This window comes from Primulina eburnea, chromosome 15 (assembly GCF_022965805.1).
Source record: "Primulina eburnea isolate SZY01 chromosome 15, ASM2296580v1, whole genome shotgun sequence".
Lineage (NCBI taxonomy): Eukaryota > Viridiplantae > Streptophyta > Magnoliopsida > Lamiales > Gesneriaceae > Primulina > Primulina eburnea.
The window spans coordinates 25,365,870-25,379,194 of record NC_133115.1 but is presented as its reverse complement, the minus strand read 5'-3'; the positions used below and the strand labels follow the sequence as shown (position 1 = coordinate 25,379,194).

At 37.9% G+C, this 13,325-nt stretch overlaps 1 protein-coding gene across 2 annotated transcripts; it reads left to right on the top strand.

Moving 5' to 3' along the window:
* The first annotated feature begins 1,261 nt into the window (after window positions 1–1,261).
* Window positions 1,262–13,115, top strand: LOC140813570 (UDP-N-acetylmuramoyl-L-alanyl-D-glutamate--2,6-diaminopimelate ligase MurE homolog, chloroplastic). Of its 2 annotated transcripts, XM_073172143.1 has the most exons (6): window positions 1,262–3,160; window positions 11,113–11,229; window positions 11,840–12,015; window positions 12,250–12,395; window positions 12,617–12,800; window positions 12,937–13,115. In XM_073172143.1, the coding sequence occupies exons 1-5, from the start codon at window positions 1,318–1,320 to the stop codon at window positions 12,633–12,635; spliced, it is 2,301 nt and encodes a 766-aa protein (XP_073028244.1). In that variant the 5' UTR covers window positions 1,262–1,317; the 3' UTR covers window positions 12,636–12,800; window positions 12,937–13,115. The 2 variants fall into 2 exon arrangements, with proteins under 2 accessions (XP_073028244.1, XP_073028245.1); XM_073172144.1 differs by lacking the exons at window positions 11,113–11,229; window positions 11,840–12,015; window positions 12,250–12,395; window positions 12,617–12,800; window positions 12,937–13,115 and adding an exon at window positions 10,619–11,033.
* Window positions 13,116–13,325: the final 210 nt, after the last annotated feature.

Here is a 13,325-nt window from a genome sequence, read left to right as displayed (position 1 = left end):
ACGTAGGAGTTATTCAAGTCTCCGAACATCCAGAAACATTTCCTGTGTTATTTACTTTCGTTATCCATTCTATCTTTCAGTCAGTTAGTTTTCCGCAACTGTTTTATTCAGTTTAACTGATTGTTATCGACCGACGAGATACTTGAGTCAGTTTGTAACAAAACTGAACCCAACCTTTCGAAGAAGTTTTAATTTAGCAAGTGTTTATTCAACCCCCCATTCTAAACACTTTCACCTTGAGTTAACCGATCCTATCAACTTCAATCACGATTTGCAATTGTAGCATCTCCGGCACATGCTTGGCAGAAGAAAGACTTGCAAGCTATAATGACTGCATGTATTATAATGCACAATATGATTATCGAGGATGAACGTGACTTGAATACACCAATTCAAGATGCGATGGAAGCACCAACTGCAAATGTGGAAATAGTTACGGATCAAAATATAAGATTTCAAAAAATTATTGCTCGGTATAAAAAAGTAAGGGATAGGGAGGCTCACTTCGCACTACGAGATGCACTAATCGATCATTTATGGGATTTATATTGTAATTCCATTAATTAAAATTTAGATATTTGTGTGTCATTTCTATTTTATATGCATCATTTTAATATTGATTGTATGTTAGTAATTTATGTTCAAATTATTTATATGTGTGATTGAAATTTTTTTCAAAGATTAATTAATTACATTCAATTAAGTATTAAGCTTAAGTATTTAAAATAATAATATTAAATACTAAAATTTTTTAACGTAATTCAAAAAAGAATATTTAATTAAATTTTTAATTCATGTATATTTATAATGAATTTCGATATATACATTATTTTAGATATTAATGATATTTTAATTATTGTGTCTAAAAATATTTTGTGAAATAAATTATTTGTTGTGAATAAAATAATATAGAATATTCTGAGAATATTTTTTTTGGTATAGAGTTTAGAGTTGATGAGTTGAAAATGAGTTTTAGATTTAGTGTAAGAATTACACTATTTTAAAGTTAATGTGACACTAAGATAGTGTAATGAGTTGTAGATGGCTTTAATGTCATGGCTTTATTACTGAAAAGTTTAATATACTTGAGATTTCAAATCTTACTTAAATTTAAGGTAAATTAATTGAATTATTCAAAACTAATGATAGTAACAATGAACCGGAAAACAATAAAGTATAATTTTTTTTTATAATATTAATTTTAAATTTTTTTAAAAAATATATATCTTCAACCCGACGTCGTTTCATTTGCCTTCAATATACAATGAACACCCTTTATCCAGTCCTCTGCCTTTACCAAAGCTCCACACCAAAACCATGGCGTTTGCGTTTCTCTCTCTGCGGCCCTTCCCACGACCATGGCCACCGCTCTCCTTCTCTCCTAAGCTCACATCCAACTCCATCAACCACCACATCCTCCTCCTTAAACAACCCGTTCTCTCCACCGTTTCCGCCACAGGCCCTGATGGCAAATACTACCCCACCTCATCTGACGATGACCCACCTGAAGCTGCTGAGGACTCCATGCACGGCATCAACAAGTTTCAGCAAATCCAACGCCAGGCGGCCCGTGCTCGCAAGGTTCAAGAAGAAGAGTTCAAAAAAGATCAGCCCATTTTCCTCAAAGCCCTTGAGGAGACAGAGGATAATCCCGCTTCTCTTGACAATGATTATTCTGGGGATGATCTTTTTGGGGAGATTGATAAGGCTATTGCGTTGAAACGCCAAGAATTCATCAAGAAGGGGTTGATTAAGCCAGCCCCAAAGAAAGAGCCCATGCCCGAAGTTGAGAGTGTGGATGAGTTGGAGCCGGAGGAAGTTGTTGATTTGGAGGAGATTAGTGAGCTTCAAGGGATGACCGAGGTTTCTGATGTTGAAAGCGTGGAGGAAAATGAGGAAAGTTTGGATTTTGAGGTGGGTGATGGTGACTTTTCGAGCAATTTATCTTCATTTGATATTAATTTGGATGATTTTGGAAAGACCAAGACTAGGATTGTTGAACCTAAGTTTAAGATGAGCTTAGCTGAACTGTTGGATGATAGTAAAGTTGTTCCTATATTGGTGTCTGGTGATTTGGAGGTGGAAATTAGTGGGATTTCACATGATTCTCGCCTTGTTGAGAGTGGAGATTTGTTTGTGTGTCGTGTCGGGAAGAAAACTGATGGGCATCTGTATTTGTCGGAAGCAGATAAGAGAGGTGCTGTCGCAGTTGTGGCGAGTAAGGAGATGGATATAGGGGAGACTTTGGGATGTAAGGCACTGGTAATGGTGGAGGATACAGATGCTGTATTAGCTAATTTAGCATCTTCTTTTTTCAGGTATCCTTCAAAGAGCATGTATGTAATTGGGATCACTGGGACAAATGGGATGACAACAACTTCGTATTTGATCAAAGGGGTGTACGAGGCAATGGGATTGAGGACAGGAATGTTGAGCATGGTGGCAAATTATGTTCATGGAGACAACAAGCTGGAGTCGACTAAGGCTACAATGGATTCGGTTTTGATCCAGAGGTTGATGGCAAAAATGTTAAACAATGGCACAGAGGCACTGGTCATGGAGGCTTCTTCTCATGAACTGGCCCTGGGACGGTGTGATGAGGTTGACTTTGACATAGCAGTTTTCACTAACTTGACAAGGGACCATTTGGATTGTGATGGGACAGTGGAGGAGTACAGAGATGCCATGGCCAAGCTTTTTTCAAGGATGGTTGATCCAGAACGCCATCGCAAGATAGTAAATATTGATGATCCAAATGCAACTTTCTTTATCTCACAAGGGAATCCTGAGGTACCGGTCGTGACCTTTGCGATGGAGAATAAGAATGCTGATGTACATCCTCTAAAGTTTGAATTGTCTTTGTTTGAGACACAAGTTCTAGTTAATACACCTCAAGGTATATTGGAAATTTCGTCAGGGCTACTTGGAAGGCATAATATTTATAACATGCTTGCAGCTGTTTCTGTTGGGATTGCTGTTGGGGCTCCGTTGGAGGATATTGTACGAGGGATTGAAGAGGTTGATGCAGTGCCAGGCAGGTGTGAGTTGATAGATGAGGAACAGGCTTTTGGAGTGATTGTCGACCATGCACAAACTCCTGGTGCTTTGTCTAGACTTCTTGATTATGTTAGAGAACTTTCCCCTAGGCGAATTATAACCGGTATGCGATTCATAACCTTTTCACTCTCTAAAGATGTCTTTCAGTTGGAATGCATTGAAGTTTGTTGTTTCTCAGTAGTCTGGAAGTGTTTGTGGTCGATTTGCCATCATTTTTTTTCAAACTCATATATCCTTTCTCAAGACAGTTTTGACCTGGTGCTAGTTAGTTAAGAAAGTTCAGCGGACTAAAATATGAAGATTTTATATTTTATTGTGATAAGAATGAAGGTCGAAGCCGAGGATTTGAAGAATTGGGCCAAGACAAGAAATAATGAAATATAGTTAAGTGGAATGAGCTCAAAGCCTCCTTTATTAAAAGTTTTTTTGGTAGCATCCTTGCCCGAGTCGATACTAAATAGACTAATAAGCATTGCATGATTAAAACTTAATATCAACAATTAATCAACAGAGATAAAAAATAACTTAATCATCTTACAATACAAACGAAAACAGATCAATAATCTCAGTTTTAATCGTTAATACAACCATATCGAATTCACCTTCACGAAAATACGAGAAACCAAATAACAACCTCCACTAGATCACCACCGTAAAGCCAACTGCTCTAGCTACTATCTTGGCCGTCCAAACCGTCCAACCTAAGACCTGCCCCGTGGAATGAGGTGTCCAAGATGAAAACAAGGACGTGAGCGACATCGCCCAATACGAGAATGTACAAGTATACAAACCGATATGATGCATGTGAAATGCAGTGTGATAACCCGGGGTTTTCCGATCCGAAGCAAATCATGTAAGAAATTCGAACTTGAAATTTAACTTAAACTAAGTTTAACAACTTTCATTCTAACTATAAAACTTGAATGTTAACTAAGATTTTCAGTAAATTTAACTCGAGAAAATAGCTTCAAAGCTCGGGGATTTGCTCAACGGGAGGCCGAGCTGCAAATAACCGCATCCATTGAAGAGTTGTCACTGGCGGACTAAAACCCCAGCTCAAGGACTCGATCTTTCAGCTCAACCAAGCTTGTCCTAACAAGACCAAAATGGGAGCTAAAAGATGAGCTAAGGAATTGGACAAACTTAATATGCAAGAGATGACCTTTGAGTTAATCCATGAAGGAGTTAAAGGGAAGAGCTGAGAGACCAGGACACATTAATGATGCAGGAAAAGGCCCTTGGTGCTTGAGTTACCTTGACCACCATTATGAGCACATTTACTTCTTTCTTGGGAGACAAGGTTTCGGCCATGAGGCTAGGTGAAGGGGCAAATTTTGGCCTATAAATATGTGACTTCATGCATTGCAAACCATTCCAAAAACCAAGCAAGAAATTCGGTTTCCCCTCACCCCTACAAGCATTCGGCCGAACTCAAGGAAAGGAGAAGGAAGGAACTTTTGGGTGCAGTTGCTAACCTGTGACAAAGTGCTGCTCGATCAAAGACAACATTTGTTAAGTTTACGTCGACGTGCTGCTCGATTTTCAAGATGAGATTTTGTACAAGAATCTGCAAATTCTGTAATTGGGCTTTTGTTATATATCTTTTTGTATTTTTAAACTTCGTTATACATAATATGACATACATGTAATGTCCTTATTTTCGAAAATTGCTAACTGTTTTGTTTAAAATTTCGATCGATTATATGTTTCTTATATGCTTCGAATTCCTTTGATTCCGTTGTGTCTGTCTGAAAATTTGAACTCTGAGAAATCTGATAAGTTCTGTATGTTGTCTCTGGATTCTGTGTACACTGTTACAATTCGGATTTGAAATGGAACGAGAATTGTGATTCTGTTCTGGCCCCCAATGGTGGGTATAAAACCATTTCTGTCTGGCCTCCACCGGTGGGTATAAAACCGAGTTCTGGCCTCACCCCTTAGAGGACTAACATATTGGGGACAATTTGACCATGGAAATGAGATGGGTAACAGTGTTGTGTCTGTTCTGTCTGAAATTATCTGAGTTGCTTCTGAACTATTTCGAATCATCTGAAAAAGAAAACTTTGTCTTTTGTTCGATTCGTTTATGTTATGATGAGTTAAAAGTAATAAGATTTGAAAGATTGTTAAAGAGCTGTTTAAAGACTAAGATCTATATGTATCATTGAAAATCGATCGACCCCCACTTGCTGAGCGTTTCCCAAAACACTCACCCCTTACAAATTTCAGATAAAACTGAAGAGCAAATAAATAAGGAGGAGCAAGAAGCTTTCTGGGGTTGGTGAATCGATGATCCAGATCAAGACTCAAGAGTTTCTGTTTTTCTTTTAATTCCGCTTCTGAAACTCTGATGTAATTTTCATTTCATTGTCATTGTAAAGACAATATTAATTTATGAAAAAGACTGGTTTGTTTTGATACGAGGCTTAATTGTTTTCAAGTAATTAAACAATGCCGGATGTCACCGACGCTTCAGACACGGGTCGTGACATTTAAGTGGTATCAGAGCCGCCAGGTTCATAATCCCGCTGGGATTTTGGCAAAAGCCTAGTGCATCCCAATTTGAGTCCAACTTTTATCTGTTCTTGAAATCCAACTTTCATCTGTTTCCTACATTTCGAATAGACTTCAAAAATCTATCTTTTCAATTGCTTCGCAACTCTTAATATCGAAAATTTTTCCACGACAACTTTGTTTTTCTATTATTTGTGCCTTTCTATCCTTTATACTATTCTGATGCTTTACCTCGATTTTTATCCTAGGAAATGGCTGCTCCACGTACTTGTGCTCAGGCTGCCCTTCGCATGCGCCAGCTTACAATAGATAACCAGGATAGAGAGATTGCGACTTTGAAGGCACAACTGGCTAAGGAAAAATTGGAAAAGCAGGAACTTAGTGAGATCAGACACATACTTGAGACTGACGTACAACGATTGACTCATCATTTGGACTTGGCTGGGAGCCAACTTCTACACATACCTACTGATTTAGCTCGCATCGCGCGCTTAGCTTCACTCAACAACGATTTGCTGAGAGAGTAGAGATAGAGCGAGGACGTGCTACTCAGGCCCGTCAGCGCTAGGAGGAGCTCAACGCCAAGCAGGATCGGTACATTTCAAAGCTTCACGGCACTATGGACAGACTTCAAGATAACTACCTGTACCTGGTGGTAGAGAACATGGAAGAAAATGAAGTAGCACCGATGGAAGTGGATGGTGAAGGCAGTGACAGCAACGGTGGAAAGATGGTCGATTAGATTAATATCAAGATTATAATAAAAGTATCTGGATTGTAATAAAATTATGATTAAGAAAATATTATGTGTATCACATTATTTATAAATGAAAGTTCTATTATCTTTAAATTATTGCATTTACATATCGAAATTGATAAAGTATTTGATAAATCTGTCTATAAGAAATTAATTTCTTTTAACTTTTATAGGAAAGCAAACATGGATCATCAAAACATTATAACTAAAACTTCAAAAACAGCTCCAGGAAAAGGAGGCGGAGATTAAAATACTGAAAGAAAAAAATGAAAAACTCAAGAGAGATAACTACCAGTTGGATGGGAATAACGTATGCATGATGGAGGATCTTCGTGAGGCAAGAGTGGAAGAGAAAAGACTGCGCGACGACGCTAGGCGCTATGCTGCCTACCACCTAGAGTCTGAGCGACATCACGAAATCACCAAGAAAGAATTGAGCAAAGCCCATGATAGGATTTTGACACTCCAAATCCGGGATGAGAGCCTTCTCAAAACACAACGCCGTCTTCAGGAACGGATCGACGAACAAGAAATCGACGAAAAAGTAAATCAATCAACAATACAACACGTTCAGGATCAAGTAAACAATCTTGACCACCACAAAACAGTTGCAAAATCATATTGATCAGCTACAGAATAACATGATCAATATGGAGGAGCTCTTAGAGGAACTCGAAGCTAACCAAGAAGAAGATCCTGTTGAAGAGGAAGAAATTAATGAAGCAGTAGGAGATGGTAAAGTTATAGACGAATAGGGAGGAAACTTTAGATTAGGCATCGATTGTATCCAGAATTATTTGATTAATTAATTGTTTTGAAACTTTTGATTGTATGAATTTCAAAAATTTAATGAAATTATTTTAATTTTTACATTATGGCAAATAAATTGATAAAATATATGTTTATAGGAGATGGCAGGAAGACCACCCAGAAATAATCGAAACAACAGAAGAGTCGATCAAAACGAAGATGAAAATCCAGCCCCATCACCGAGAGTAAATCTCAGTCAAAAAGATATGATGGCAATAGCTACTATTGTAGCTGCGACATTACAAAGGTTTGTGAACCCATTGGCCAACGCCATCCAACCACCACAAGAACCACAACCGCGTGGAATTAAATACCATTATGAATCTCTGAGAAGAAATCGAGTTCCAACTTTCGATGGGAACCCAGACCCGGAAGTCAGCCACAACTGGCTCAAAAATGTCGAAACACAACTGCATTTACTGGAAATACCTGAAGAATTGAGAGTGGAGGTTGTAACACCGTTTCTAGAGGGCAGAGCACGGAAGTGGTGGGAGACTGTCACCATCTCTAGCTGAAGTGGAAGAGATCACATGGCAGATTTTAATACTACCCAGCTAAATTTCGTTTGCAGAAGTTGAACGAATTTGAAAGCTTCAAGCAGACCCCAGACATGTCAGTGATGAAATACACTTCGATTTAACGATCTGGGAACCTATGTCCCAACGGTCATGTCTGATGAAACGCCAAAAATGCATCGTTATAAAAAGGGACTCAACAGCCGGATTCAATCGGCTTTGGCAATGTTCAAGCCAAACAATTTCGCGGATTTGATGGGCGCGGCAATGAGCGCAGAAACGGATATCAAACGCCGCGAGGAAGAAAACAAGAACAAAATACCGATGGTCAATCAATCTACTCAGAATGGTCCCAAGTTTAAGAAACCAAATTATTCAAGTGGGCCTTTCAAAGGAAGCTCTGGCAATAGGGAAGGGAAGTGGTGCGACACCTGTAAACAGTATCATACCGGAGAATGCTATCGGTAGACAGGTGCATGTTTCAAGTGTGGACAGATATTGTTGATTGATTTACTTTTTCGTCGATTTCTTGTTCGTCGATCCGTTCCTGAAGACGGCGTTGTGTTTTGAGAAGGCTCTCATCCCGGATTTGGAGTGTCAAAATCCTATCCTGGGCTTTGCTAAATTCTTTCTTGGTGATTTCGTGCTGTCGCTCAGACTTTAGGTGGTAGGCAGCATAGCGCCTAACGTCGTCGCGCAGTCTTTTCTCTTTCACTCTTGCCTCACGAAGATCCTCCATCATGCATACGTTATTCCCATCCAACTAGTAGTTATCTCTCTCGAGTTTTTCATTTTTTTCTTTCAGTATTTTAATCTCCGCCTCCTTTTCCTGGAGCTGTTTTTTGAAGTTTCAGTTATAATGTTTTGATGATCCATGTTTGCTTTCCTATAAAAGTTAAAAGAAATTAATTTCTTATAGACAGATTTATCAAATACTTTATCAATTTCGATATGTAAATGCAATAATTTAAAGATAATAGAACTTTCATTTATAAATAATGTGATACACATAATATTTTCTTAATCATAATTTTATTACAATCCAGATACTTTTATTATAATCTTGATACTAATCTAATCGATCATCTCTCCACCGTTGCTGTCACTGTCACTGCCTTCACCATCCACTTCCATCGGTGCTACTTCATTTTCTTCCATGTTCTCTACCACCAGGTGCAGGTAGTTATCTTGAAGTCTGTCCATAGTGCCGTGAAGCTTTGAAATGTACCGATCCTGCTTGGCGTTGAGCTCCTCCTGGCGCTGACGGGCCTGAGTAGCACGTCCTCGCTCTATCTCTACTCTCTCAGCAAATCGTTGTTGAGTGAAGCTAAGCGCGCGATGCGAGCTGGCTCAGTCGGTATCTGTGGAAGTTGGCTCTCAGCCAAGTCCAAATGATGAGTCAATCGCTGTACGTCAGTCTCAAGTATGTGTCTGATCTCACTAAGTTCCTGCTTTTCCAATTTTTCCTTAGCCAGTTGTGCCTTCAAAGTCGCAATCTCTTTATCCTGGTTATCTATCGTAAGCTAGCGCATGCGAAGGGCAGCCTGAGCACGAGTACGTGGAGCAGTCATTTCCTAGGATAAAAATCGAGGTAAAGTATCAACTATCAGAAGCGTATAAAGGATAGAAAGGCACAAATAATAGAAACAAAGTTGTCATAGAAAAATTTTCGATATTAAAAGTTGCGAAGCGATTGAAGTGATAGATTTTTGAAGTCTATTCGAAATGTAGGAAACAGATGAAAGTTGGATTTCAAGAACAGACGAAAGTTGGACTCAAATTGGGATGCACTAGGCTTTTGCCAAAATACCAGTGGGATTATGAACCTGGCGGCTCTGATACCGTCCACAAAATATGAAAGGGCTGAGTGACCCAAACGAATGAGGAATATCTCAAACTACGTGATGTCATTCATAGTATGTCAAAGTAGTATAACATGTATTATGCAATAGATAAATATGCAGCATATAAGTATCTATACTATGCTTGGATATCTCAGTCAGTGTATCGCGTATCTCACTAAAACGATCTGACAACAAGACCAACATACTGAAATCACTATCATGTCAGATCCAGAATTTGTAAACGTGTCAAAGTTCTTCCTATTGATTTTTAAATCACTATTTGAGGCTTCAGGATTATACCTGTGTCCGTTGTCAGCCCGCTGATGACGTCTCGATCTGCGTGTCTCGCATCACACTCTTTGAGTCGAAGTTTTCTGACACTAAACTGCCCTAGAAACTAGCTGAAAACCTAAGGTATATGGATAGAACTCGAGAGAGAAGCTGAGGGAAAATAGTGGAAGAAACAAATGAAATCTGGACTAATTCATATAATCTGAGCTCAATTTATCTGTAACGTGTCATAATCTCATTCGTCTAGTTGTATTTCTCGGGATAATCTAATCTGAATTAGATTTGGTAGTCTATTTTAAATTCGGTGAATTTCAACATGTTAATCCTCGGTTAATCAATTTTTTGAATAATGTTGAACTAATGATTTTTTAAATATGTATTAATTACTACATTCATATAAGGATTCGGGTCATTACATTGTCACTAGGAGGGTCCTAAAAAAAGAGTGGATAGGCTTTATGCATGTAGCAGGGGGAATAAACAGAGTTTGTTTTTGGTATTCAGCTTCTGAGTGATTGTAGTTAACATTTCTAGGGATATAATAGAAATATAAGGCCCTAGGGGGCATTATCCATATTTTGTTCTTAATTTGAAAGTTTGGTTCTGCGATGATATCGAAAGCAAGTAAAATGCATTCGATGTTGATTAAGTTGATTCTGTGGTTTAGACTTGCAAGAACTACGGGATATTGTATCAACATTCATTTAGATTGGAGCAAGTAGGACTTTCAAGATTATGCTTCATGAGATCCTCTATCTTTTAAGAAAGCTCTGAACTTTAGAATCAACCTCAAAACTAATATTAAACGTTTTTTTTTTTTCAAAATTCAGGATTGGTACAAGATAATGCAACGAATCCCCGGCTTCTGCACAATTTTGTCCTAGAATTTGTGTTCCCTCCATATCTTACTAAGTCAGACGTGAGTTATGTTCTTAAAATAATTCAACGTCGAAAGCTTGCAAGTGCAGACTGATTGATTGCAATTTTTCACTTGGTTTGCACATAACTCTTGGATTCCAATTTGATGGGAGCTTTCCATTTAAAACTCTATTTGCTAACAATTCTCTTCATGTTATCTGGAACATTTATATTAGGATGTGGTCTCATAGGCTCTTTTGAAACATGAAAGTTTCATTGTTGTTTATAACTGCAGTTTCTATGGAGTTTATTCTTCTTTTGGAACGTTTGTATTAGAATGTGATCTCATAGTCTCTTTTGAAACATGAAAGCAAATCCTCAATCATTGCCGATTTGTTAACAGCAGTTTCTATGGAGTCTTCTTATCTTCTTTTGTCTGACCCAGTCTTTATTATGGTTTCTCAAGTTTTTGGTTGTCCTGGCGAGACTGACAGAGGGAAAAGGCCAATGATGACAAAGATCGCAACAGATAAAAGTGATATTACTATTTTGACATCAGACAATCCAAAAAATGAAGATCCTTGTAAGTGTATCTATGATATATTCATCTACTGGTTCCAAGAACTAGCTACAACCTTTATTTTCTCATTCTGTGGTATTTTTTCTATTGAATTTTTCTTTTGTACCTGCGCAAGAACGCAAGTTTGTTCACAAACTGAAATGTTTCTTAAATAATTTGTTCAAAATTTCGAAAGAAAGTTGAATTTAGTTAGGAAAATGTATTCATTATAGGACATCTCCTTTTGTGTAGCTCCATCCTAGGGGAAAAAGTAAATAAATATGTAAACTTTGTGGAGAATGGGCTAATGCCACATATCTGAACAGGAACTTATTTCTTCACATAAAATGTCAAGTGTTTGGCATCGCTCATTTGTTTTAAATGACTATTATCCATTAGTCGATGTAAATTTTATTATCCATTAGTTGATGCAAATTCTTTAACACCTTTAGACAAAAATTCACCTCTCCCTTATTCATCCGGAAGATTCTCACTCCCAACTCACTCGATAGATTATAGGAGAAGAAATTTTTTTGTAGCCAGACAACTGATAAATATAGTGTTTTTGTCACATCTCTTTCACCGTTTGTGTAAAAGTTTTTCTTTCACGATAACTGGTTTAATTTTATATCAGTGGACATCTTGGATGACATGCTGGCCGGTGTAGGCTGGACAATGCAAGATTACTTGAAATATGGAGAAAATGATTATTATCCACCTCTTCCTAATGGCCATAGACTGTTTCTACATGATATTAGACTAGTAGCTGTACGATGTGCTGTTGCAATGGGCGAGGAAGGCGATATGGTGGTACGTTTAAGTGCATTATGTTCGTTCCACTTACTGTTTCGCATTTTATGCGTGCATATTTTTTTGTGAAAAGAAAATATAAGCCTGATATCCACGTCTTAGATGAAAGCCTGGGAAAAAATGTGGTGCAGAGATTTGCCCTCTTGATTTATTTAGAAAGTTTAGCTTATTAATATTGTATTAGGCATACTCGTTCTTGCCAATCCTTCATTTATTATGTTTTTTCCTGTGCAGGTGGTTGCTGGTAAAGGCCATGAAACATATCAGATACAAGGTTCAAAGAAGGACTTCTTTGATGATAGGGAGGAATGCCGGGAGGCATTGCAGTACGTTGACGAGCTTCACCGAGCTGGAATTGATACAAGTGAATTCCCATGGAGGTATGTTGTATACATCAAATGCTGCCTGCACATTTTGTAAATGTTACTCTTCTTATAGGACAACGTGTTTCACTACCAACTCATAAATCAAGAAGAAAGAAACAAAAATGCAATAGATTATAATGATATAGCATTTGAATATGGCAACATGTGATTTGAAGTAGTGTCAATATGAAAGATTAAGTGCTGAATGCATGTTACTGTGTCTGCTGCTGCCACAGGTTACCCGAGAGCCATTAGTCATCTATCCCTCAATTGTTCGGACCAGATGATGATAGAGAGCTATAATGGCAGACTAGCGTGAAACCAATGCGCTTCCAGAAAAGACAACGTTTGTTAGAACAGCCTTGTTTTGTGAAAATTTGAGCAATACCTCAATCTAAAATGGGGCCTTTTCACTTTCAGGTATGCAATCGATATCACTATCTTATTTTCTTAAATTCCTTGGTGTACTTTCTAAGCTTAGGTTATTTTTTCTCTTTCTTTTACTTTTCAGCCGTCGAAACCTTTGAGCTTCTGCCTTTTTATCTATTTTTTGCAGATGTGTGTTGCTGTAAATCTTGTATCTCGCTCAGCCTTGGACCGGGATTTGCCAAATTTTTGTGGGAATGTGTATCATTTATGTTAATGTGAATTGGTGGTGGTCCATCAGCTAAGCATTTTCAGGAATTTTTGATCTAATGATGTTTTGAAGGGCTATAGATCAAAGATAAAGCTCAATGTAAATGGTGCGCGTCTTTGAGTCGATATCTCTCTCATCATGTGCTCTTGCACATCTCATCTATTAGTAAGTCTTAATGGCAAAAAGTTCATAATTAGGATGTCAGAAAGGGTTTTGTCTGAACTTGTAAATTGTTAGTCAATTTCTTTAGGCCTTTAACATATTGATGCCATGATGACCAGCAGAAATCTTGTTTATGAATACCACAA